The 10,854-nt window shown below is 37.0% G+C and overlaps 1 protein-coding gene across 1 annotated transcript; it reads right to left on the bottom strand.

Moving 5' to 3' along the window:
- Nucleotides 1-3,379: 3,379 nt before the first annotated feature.
- On the bottom strand, nucleotides 3,380-8,443 carry ubl3b (ubiquitin-like 3b). The gene is made up of 6 exons (XM_020923521.2): nucleotides 8,275-8,443; nucleotides 7,513-7,619; nucleotides 5,989-6,097; nucleotides 5,805-5,891; nucleotides 5,400-5,477; nucleotides 3,380-4,542 (listed from the first exon to the last, which is right to left on the bottom strand). Exons 2-6 carry the CDS (start codon nucleotides 7,537-7,539, stop codon nucleotides 4,490-4,492), a joined length of 354 nt encoding a protein of 117 aa, XP_020779180.1. The 5' UTR covers nucleotides 7,540-7,619; nucleotides 8,275-8,443; the 3' UTR covers nucleotides 3,380-4,489.
- Between the last annotated feature and the right edge of the window lie 2,411 nt (nucleotides 8,444-10,854).

The following is a 10,854-nucleotide window of genomic DNA, read 5'->3' on the forward strand; positions in this document are numbered from 1 at the left end:
CTCACTCAGACAATTCACCGTCTCAGTGCTTTGGGCCTAACCGTGGCTTTTACAATGGCACAATGCAATTCCCATTGTGTACTAAAGGTTTATAAGAGCAGGTGTATTTCAAGTTCTATCATTTGTAAGCAGGATGCACTCAGATATTTCAGTAGTGTTCTGCATGTGGACCCATAAATGGCCCAAAGTTTAAGATGGGTCAGAATGTGTCAGAGAGTAAACATCATTAAACTGGCATATCGCAGATGCTGGTTTGTGGTTAATATTTTTTGTAATTATATGACTTGACCCACATGATTATATTTTTAACATCTGTGTGGGTATTTCCTTGAAACATGACAGCCACTGTGTAGCCCACATCTGTAGTTATAGAGCCTATATTTATGTTGCTTTAAAGTTATTTCTGCTTAGTTTCTCTGAAAAAAAAAAGAACTAAACAATTTGTTTAGTTAGTCTTATTATTATGAAAAAGCATAAAACTTTGTGTTTGAATAGACTGAAACTACAGATCCTACCCATTATACACTCCTCTTGCCCTCTGTGTCATCTCATATTATTGTCCAATTGTGATGTCCATTTGAATGAAGGCACACTATAAAAATACCCCCTTCCCTCTTGGGATAATATTTGCAGGTGTCATTTGCCCATTATTCTGAGAGAAGAGTGTGGAGATGAGGAGAGACAGGCACAGCGTCAGGAGTCAGGGCAGGAACAGCTCATTTGCTGATGCCCCACTGTGTTAATTCAACCCCTGCATGAGTGTGTATGTTTTCACACTGACACACTGAAGGGACTGGACTGAGAGCAGAGCAGAAGACCTCAACTGTGGACAAAGAAAGACAGACAAAGGTAGGGCACACATTCTGACATGGATTAGATTGTGTTTCGTTGTAATGTATGGCTAGGCCTGTTCTATAAACACCAAAATATCAGTATATCGTGATACTAAATTTGGTGATACAGTGAATGGTAAATAGTCACCTTTTTATGTAGCGCTTTTCCACTTTCAAGGCACTCAAAGTGCTTTACATTAAGAAACCACTCACCCATTCAAACACACATTCATACACCAGTGCACAGACACTGGGTGAGGCTGGTTAAGTGTCTTGCCTAAGGACACAATGACAGCATTCACCTGTGGGAGCTGGAATCACTCCTACAGCTAGTATATTTCATAAAAAATGTTTGTGACAGTGCTACAATTTTGTGGTTTGCTTAGAGAAAGGAAAATTGTTTATACTACACATTTTGACTACTTCATACTTGTGCAGATAGTGTTTTAATAACAAATAAAAAATTATATATGTGGTTCATATCATATTATTGTATTTTAACCCATGTATTGTGTCATAACAAATTGTGAGGGACTCTGAGTTCAACCCCTAATTAATGCCTACAGCTTTTACTTAAGATCACTGCAAATTTTAATTTAATGTAGTTTCTCTGCAGGTTTTGAGCATCTCTAGACTAGCTTGGACAGAAAAATCTTGTCAAACTTCCCTTGTCTCTCACCAGATTTAACCTTATAAGTAAAATTTCAAGAAAATGCCACCTAACCCTAAACTATAAATCATAACTGCTGGGAGCCACTTTGGCAGACTCTTTCTCTACTGTATGTGGGTTCACAGATGGTTTTAATAGGGCCTGATAAGAAATGCTCAGAAGCTGTGAAAGGAAGCTCTGCATTTTCTGTACTAAATACCATGACAGACAAAAACACATAGATCACACCCCCTGTTGATTAAGGCATGCAGCCCCCGTCCATGACCAGTGCAGACTCAACAACAAAGGGATAAACTGCACTTAACCACATCAAGATTGACTTTGGGAAAAAATAAATCACCCATGTCAGCACAACTCAAGGATTATACCGCTATTTAAGCTACTGAGAGGAAAATGGGTAGCTGACTATATTCTGACTATATTCAGCTGCTGCAAGTCCGCAATGAAATCACAGAAAAATCAAATAATATTCAAACAAAAGCTTAAGATATCACTTCAAAACCAGTTCAAACATGTTGTAGCATAGTCAGATAACTCAATAATCTCGTATTTGGTCTGATCTTCAAAAACACCTGGTGACATGACTCAAGTTAATCAATTCTGGAATACGTTAACAGCTGCATTTGGATAGGAAGATAAAATGATATATATATTTTTTTAAATATAGTATAGTCTTTCATTTTCTTTCTCTTTCATTTGTCATGTTGGTTTGCCCTTTTTTGCAAAAATTTCATGTGTGTGACAAATCAGAAATAAATAAAATAAAATCAGATGTAACCGTTTACATGGTGTTTCAATAACTAAAGAAATCATACAATGATCAGAGTTTTTGGTGGGCATGTTAAAGATAGCAAGCAATATGTATAAGTAAATCCAATGTAAAATGAATCCTAAAAGTACTGATTCTACTGCAAGCAGTGATGTGGATATTTTGTTACTTCTAGGATCAAAAATCCAACTGCAGCCCTGAAAGATAAAATGTTATAATATTAAAATCACTTCAAAGAGGATGGTTTGGTTTAAGACAGGAGAGAAGAGGGCTGACTTGTCCTGAACGACTCAGCGTCAACTGGAAAATGGACTTCGTGCAGCTACACGTCAGGAGCAGATTCCTGAAGCAGAAAGTGAAAAGAGAGTTGCTGAAAAATCTGCTCTGCACACTTCGAGTATATTGTCTACTGGCAGCAAAATAGAGAGAATAGAGGGAATTCTGATGACTGGTCAAAAACAGTGTAAAAAAAAAAAAAAAAAAAAAAAAGAGGTTTATTACAACAACTTAGGACCAGAGGCCAGAGCAAGCACAAGGATATAAAGCATTTGCAACATTTCACTTCTGAATTACAGCTAAAATGGCAAAATTATTAAACCATAAACACAAAAAGCAAACAATACCCTTAAGTTGTGTATTTTGTGTGGTAGTTCATATGCCTGTTTTATATTCATATATCTAAGTTACTATATTTTGTGCTGAACTGGTATGTGTAAGATTGGAGTAGAGTGCAATTTTTATTTTGGTGTCAGTACCTTGTGAATTACTTCAGCTTTATAAGATTTAGTGCCCTCTTGAGGACCATCATTGCAAGTACGTTGCAGAGGAAACACTCAGGGATATTGTTTAGGTGAATTAACCCACAAAGGGTATGTTTGGATTAAAGGACATTGTGCATTAAGTGTTGTTGTGACATATGCATTTTAACACTTCAAACTTACTGCCTGTCAGGGCTAAGTAAAACACTCAAATACCCTCGAATGCAGAACAATATAAAACTGTAAATTCTAGGAGTGTCTTAATTTAACATGCTGTAAAAAGTTACATTTTGATTACTTGTTACATTTGTCACTGAACAGCCTTGAAAAGAATAATCCTAACAAAAAATGCTGTATTTATAGATTTATTAATTTATAATACAAGCTTTTGTTTACCTCTTGCATTTTAGTCTTTACATGGTTCATACAGAGCTAAACTTCATAGCAGTGACACAAAGTGACAACAAACACAAAACCCAAGACACTCAATGGAAGGAATCAAGAGGTTTCCATCTTTTTCCCGGTGCACCACCATTTTAAGACCACATGCCCTCACTGTACAGTGTCACATGCATTTCACTACGCCAGGCTCACTTCCACACACACAGTCACACGAAAATTCAACAAATACCTATGCACAAGATTAAAATTGATATTTAAATTTTATATTAATGATATTAATGAATTCCACAATAAAAGGCAAACAAGAAGTAAAGACAGCGTTTCAAATGTAGAGAAGGATGTCTACCATGATTTTCCTCTTGTTATTGTCCATGTTCCTACACTCCATCTTCAAATGCTGCTTCTTCTGTCTGCTTTGAACTGGCCTGCCTTAGCGGCTTTACTCAATAAAGAATATTTCATTAAGTCTTAGCCAAAGGTGGCATTGCCACACCAAATGGCCAATGAGAAAAACATAATTAAACTCCATTTTCAGCGTTTTAATCTCTTCCAAAGATGGCTGCTGTCGATTACCAGCTTGCACATCCATCGGGCATTCCCGGTCACGTTACCACCAAATGTGTTCAATGCAGAATGGACCGATAAGCAAGGGTAGAAAGAGTTCAAGAAGAATGGCACATTTTATCTTGGTTATTCAAATGTAAAATCACTATGTTAGATGATGAAGTGCCATAGAAGATTAACACCACTCTAAAGGTGAAGAACATCAATATGAGAAGAAGGCAGGGTTAGATACACAACCTCCACAGATCAGTTGTCAGCAGTCACACTGTAGACCCTTGAAATGTGTCCTGCTGCAAACAGGTCCATTGTGGTTTCATCTTTGAATAAAAGGTTCTTCTAGTAAAAGGTGAATGCTGTTACCATGTTGGCACCAAAAGCAAACTTTGGAGAAAAGTTACGCTAAAGCAGATGAAACTGCAGCCTGACTCTGAACTCCAGAGCGGGTGCCAGTGAAGAGGATGAACAAGGCTGGATGTATGCAGGTCTGACAGCTTTAGAAGAGGAGGCAGCAGTTACTCTCTGTGGTTTTCTCTCTGTTTCTTTGACCTACAAGTACAGGAAACAGTAACAGGCATTAAAGGAACTGTATGTAGCCTGCACTCTACCGCAGTCACAACTGAATCTGGGTTGCCAGTGCCTTAACCTGCTGTTAAAGGACACATACACAGCATGACTCATGTGAAAGCTTAAAACCTCCAAAATTCATCCACTGAGCTGCAGAGGCGGCACTAGCACTGACTAATGACTGACTGCAGGTGCTAGAGTTTAGGATTCACATCTGAACTGGGTTTCAGCCCTGAAACTGGCAACCCAAATCATGTGAATTTCATTCCGCTTTCTTATTGGATAATCATCTTGAGAACCAAAATACCAAATTATAACATAAATAAATAGGATATTATGTCCAATGTTTTTGTAAATAATAATAATCTGCATTAAAATTGTTATCAGTGAAAGATATATTTGATTTGAACATGTTTACCTCATATCTCAGGACACAGTCAGGTAATGTTTATGGAATATGAAATCAACATTTTACATACGGTTGCTTTAAGATTACAATTCTAGCCACAATGTGAAGCATACACATGCTGCCAAAATAAATATTTTTTTTAATTTATTAAGAATACACTGATCCAACTTTTTCCCAAACTGGTCCAAGTATAAAAATTTTGAGCACTCAATAAGACTCCAAACATGCGATTTAGGTAGTTGAGATTTTATCTCTAGATTTATAACATTCACTCACCCCTCAGTGCTAAGTTGAGGTAATTTAGCACCATGAAACAGTAAAAGTTTTACAATAAATAGATTGTTAACAAAATACTTTATGCTGTAAATCCTCATCAGGAAAATCACTGTTATTACTAATGTAGAGTTTAAAGAGAAAGGAATAATCTTACCATGAGAGTTGGGCTCCGGAAGAGTCTCTCTGGCCACCAAATGCATAACTGTAGTTCGTCCAGGAGGTAGCTTTAGAGCTTGAAATAAAATAAATTTAGGAACGAAAATAAGTACAGCACACTTAAAAAGCCTGCCTGAGGTTGTTGGAGTTAAAGCTCTGGGTACAGAGTTCATGGTGTTAGCCATTTAAAGAGATTAAAGATACCACAGGAACAATCCACAGATCTGACAACTGTTACTATAACAACAAGGGGTTCTCTGTCTCATGTTCAAGGCCAAGATCATTCAGGAATGCTTCTATATATGTGGATATACATACTTAAAGTCAACAGACCACATTTCCCCTTAAAATGCAATTGTCTCATCTTTCAGAATGATACTAGTCAACTATATTAAGAACTTACCTCCCAGAGTGACGTTGCCATGAAGGAAGCGTCCCTGAAAAATGAGCCGCAGTATACTAGGGCTACTCACGCGCTCCTCTTCCCATCCTGTCAAATAATAAGATGTGCCACTTTAGCCAATGTATCATAAATAATAGTTGAAAAACACGCAAATACATGCATGCTATCATAACAAGACACATACCTGCAGGCCAGTTTTCAAACACATGCTTAGCAATGTCTGTGGCCGAATCATTTGGGGAAAAAGTGAAGTCTTGTGTTTTTCCACTGACTAGGATAAGGCGGAGGTGCACCTAAAACACACAGTGAAACATTTTAGTGCATCATTAGCAGTAGAGGAATCCCACCCTTTACTTCTTCTAACCTGGCCAAGCAGGAGATGACCTTCACATGGCTGTAAATAAATAGGCATTCCAGTCTAATTACATTTATCCACACCAGTGCTCCATCCATTGACTGTGCAACTTCATTCTACAGGCTTATGCTGAAGTGAGCCCCTGTTGTGTGGCACAACAAATAAGTGTGTGCAAGAACACTAGCCCTTTGGTTTAGAGCCAACTATGCACAGTTCTCTCTGTGGGCTGGTGGCCCATGCAAAAAATCCAGGTGTTCCAGACAGCTCTGGGTCTTCTGATCAGAATTAAATGGCAGGTGCAACTATAAAGGTATAAATATTATCCTCCTGGTATTTTCAGAAACCATCTCGTACTTTGATTTCAATTACAATGTTCCATAATCAACTTAATTTAGCAAGATAAAAAGTTTATATAAAAAAGAGAGAGAGAGAGAGAGAATCTAATATCAAACTATGATTTCTACACTGACACTGAAATTAAACAGTAATTTTCAAATAGATTAAGTCATGAACTTTCTTACATCACAAATCACAGAGGGGAGAACAAAGAGAGCCACAGGGTGTGACGTCAGGAATGCCCCAACTCTGAGCTGTTTACAAATACAATCTGCCTTTGGTGAACCCCTCCCCCCACAAACCAGATAACCTTAATGTTGGGTTGCACATCCATGTCATCATTACCAAGCCCTGCCCCCATTTCCCCCTCTTTCATCTCCAGCAAAATAAAAACAGTGTCAAATCTGCCTGGTTACAAATGGCAGCATCCAATCACCCACATCTGAGATGAACATTTAATACCTTCCTATATACATTGTTTTAAAGTCATATATATATTTACTTTGACCATTTTAACTTTATGCCACATGCACAAATCCTGCAAATATAAGTGTTGATTTCAATCAATCAAGTGGGCATAAAAGAGGTACATATTATACATATTGTAGTTATATAGTATAAAGTGATATTACTGTTTGTAACATGGACATTTTGGGAGAGAGTGTGACCTGGACATATATGAGGGTCAAATTGGCACCAAAACCTTGAAAGGAAAGTAGGGCACAGTTTTAACTGAGATTAGACAGATGGTGTTAGAGGAGCACTAGTCAAGTGTTTATGGACAGTTGCTAATCCATGAACCCCAGCAACCAACCCCCTCAAAAACTACAATTCATACTTCCTCACTACTTCCTATTATTGTTTCTTATGTAAAAAGCCTATATGTGTATATGTTTGAGCCCTGGTAGATGCTTATAGCAAGAAACTTTTGTCCAAAAATTGCAGAGTATCACAACAGCAACCAATGATATGTGCTGCAAAACATGTAATATCATGCAAAAAATCGTTGGAGCTTACCATGTCTAGTTCTCTCTGGCTGGTCATGGTTGAGACAGGATGAAGGCGGTGATGATGTGCAGACAAGGCAGGTCTGAGTGCTTCAGCTGCTAGAGAGGGCTATAGCCCTAATACAAACAACACACACACAGCTATCACAAACTGGTACTAAAGCGTCTTTAATGCATTGTCATATTATCTGGAAATTATGGATAGAAATTACTACTAAAAAAACTGTTAGAAGTTTCTATGCAGACAGGCTAGTGTATTTTACACATGTGTACATACACATTAGAAGCAAGTCTTAGTAAATCTGTAATATTAATGACACTGACGTCTTTCCTATGTGCAGATTTGTTAAATGACCTGAGCGGTAAACATTTACACAACACAATCCTAATTAACGTTACGTTCACATTTGTCAATAATATTAACCAGAATTACCGTATGTTTTAAGAATGATAAACCATCAGAAACGATAAAACCTTTGTAAAAGGCTCACCAAATGCTGAGGGCAAGTAACAACGACAGCCTTCAAAGCTAACGGGCAGACACTTTGTTTTGAGCTGGCCAGCAAGACAAATAGTATATTTCTTTGTACCTTATTAAACAAAACCAGTCAAGCATATTCTAAAACAATTACACAAAATCTTTGTTCTACAGGGAACCCAGAGCATCTAAAGGTTTGCTCTTTGAGTTCGCTGTTAGCTGCTTTAGTCAATGCTAACTGGAAGCTAATCTGCTAACACACAAAAATACCCAGTTTTATTCGACCGCTCTCACCTGCATTTGATTACAATTGTGAAAACTGACATCAAGATGAGCTGACAACCAAGTAGTTGTCGTGTTCTATGAGTAAAACATCGAAAGTATCACGATTAAATTGATCAGTATATTGCTCGAACAGGCGAAAAAAAAAAAACACCGGAAGTCAGCTGGTTGTAAACACAGATGCTACCGCAAAGGTGACTGGGAATTGATGTCCTCAATCAGAAACCATCGTTTTTTGTTTAACTGCCATCTTATTTTTCATCACCATCCACTGTGACTAATCTTTCCCTTTTTTTGTTCATTTATTTATGCAAGCTACTTATCAAAATATTGTCAGTATTTTTTTTACTTTTTATATTGTCACAGAAAAGATAAATGTCATCTACCCTATGTCAGTGATTCTCAAGGTTTCATCCAGGGTCATTAATTGTGAAAACACTTAACATGACTTAAATATGCCTTTTACATTTTCTTATGATACAATCCCAAACCTGTGTTTTTGGTGGAAAGAACTACCCCAACAAATTAAGATAAAATATGATTTGATTTGAAATTCTCAGGTGGTCCTTGTCCTCAAAAAGGTTTGCAAACCCCTGTCCTACAAATTACTATAGGCTGATTTGCAATCCCTGTCCCTGGTTAGGCTTTTAAAGGTCTTAGAATTGAAAATATAAAATAATAAACATAATTCAAATTCACAAAAGACAAAAGAAGAAAAGAAGCAAAGTGAACATTTTGGGCTTAGCAATTCTCTTAATTTCTGTGGATAATGAGAACAGCCAACTGTCCCAGTGCAGTCCTGAAGTTGAAGTTGATGAGCTTTGTGTGATCTTGTTGCTGTTTGGTTACTGTACTTTCAAAACTCAATAAATCATTATTCGGATGAATGGATTATTCTTGTGTGGCACCGAAGCTTTCCTTCCATGATTTCGTTGCTTGGTTTGTGACTGACTGTTGTTTTTATCTGTATTCTGAGAATCACTTTTAAATTGATCCTAGTGAATCCGTGTGTTTTGTGGCTTCTGTTGCAAAGTATAGGAGAGTCCATGTACAGCAAAGTTCAGTAATATTTGTAATAGTTGGGGTTCAAGGACCAGTGTGTTGTTTGAACAGTTTTTGTTTTTAGATTTAGTTTTTAATGGGAAAAACAGATGGGCATTGAGTAAAATTTAGAACCAGCATATTTTGAATGAGCCACTGACTAATTTTACACCTGTGACTTGTGACTAGGGCTGAGTATCATTAAGAAGCTGCCAATATGATACATACCTCAATACATAGGTGCTGCTACGATATATTTCCATACAGTGAGTTGTCCATTCCATACAATTCGATGTATCTTTCAAATATATTCGATATTTTGGTTCAGTAAAACGTAATGGCTAAATCATTCCTGTGAGACTTAAAGTCTGTTAAACCACTTGTGCAAAGTGAATATGAAGCACATGAATGTGAAGCACAACAAAACAATAAATAAGTCAAATGTGTTGCAAGAAAGAGTTTCCTTACTCTAAACAAGCAACAAAACACTGAAACAAAGTAATTTAGCAAAAAATACCAAAAAATACTCTTGATGATATATCGATAGAGCAGCCCATGATATCGATACTGTATCATTACATTAAACAATACAATATATTTATATTGCGATATTTTTGCACACCCCTACTTGTGACTCCAAATTCAAGTGTTATGTTTATGTATTCATTGCTTCAAAGATGAAAGTATGCTATGCCATATGAACATGGCCTATCTGTGTTCAACTAGGTTGGTATGAAAGTATAATATATCCTTGTAAAGTGTGAAATAGCATTATATCAGTGGATGTAGTGAAGATACCTTATCTTGAACAGAATTTGATCTAAATAGTTACTGAAGTAGACTACTTAGATCTTTGAAAATAAAACTTTAGATAAGAAATTTCTAATCATTAATGAAACTCTCTTTAAAAACTGGTAGGTCTACATCTAGAATACCAAATGGGAGAAAATAAAATGTAATCGAAAATTGTTATTGATCAATATGAAGAAAAATATTATGCTTATTTTTTATCGTCTTGCACAGGTTACTTGAACTTGAACATCTCGGCTGTTGCACAGATTTTCAAACTTTGTGAATGTGGAAACCTCACTAAACTGGTGAGTTAGCTATTATTAGTAGGCCTCAGTTACCTAATGACCTTATTCTTAAGCGTGTCTGAGCTGCCTACTTTCGTGAAGTATTATGCAACGCGCTGGTATAACTACAAATTGAGTACTCCGCTGTGTTTACTTGAGTGCACTGACTCTGTTTCCCAGAAGCCCCTAACGCGCATGCGTATACCGTGTTGCCTGACAGTGGTAAACAGACGTCAGAAGGGAGTCTTCGCCTCGAGTCAAAACAAAACAAAACAAGTCAAAATCGGTATAGAAGTGGACGACGGGATCAAATCTGTGAAAATAAGTTTATCAAATCTGACCATTGGATAAAGACTACTACTTGGAGGAAGTTTGTGAAGTGTTTTTCGAGTTTTTTCGCGGAATGCAAACTCTGGAGTAGCAGGAGCTTAAGCGGCTAACATTACCGCGGCTATCGTGCTCTTTTCAAACTGCG

Source organism: Boleophthalmus pectinirostris, unplaced genomic scaffold (assembly GCF_026225935.1).
Source record: "Boleophthalmus pectinirostris isolate CB_2022bp ecotype Guang Dong unplaced genomic scaffold, ASM2622593v1 HiC_scaffold_23, whole genome shotgun sequence".
NCBI classification, from domain to species: domain Eukaryota; kingdom Metazoa; phylum Chordata; class Actinopteri; order Gobiiformes; family Gobiidae; genus Boleophthalmus; species Boleophthalmus pectinirostris.

Coding starts and splice junctions, on each gene's coding strand:
- ubl3b (XM_020923521.2), bottom strand. CDS start 7,539: ATGACCAGCCAGAGAGAACTAGACATG. Junction 5,892..5,988: donor GTTTGAAAACTGGCCTGCAG/GTATGTGTCTTG, acceptor ATTATTTGACAG/GATGGGAAGAGGAGCGCGTG. Junction 4,543..5,399: donor TCCGGAGCCCAACTCTCATG/GTAAGATTATTC, acceptor CTGTACTTGTAG/GTCAAAGAAACAGAGAGAAA.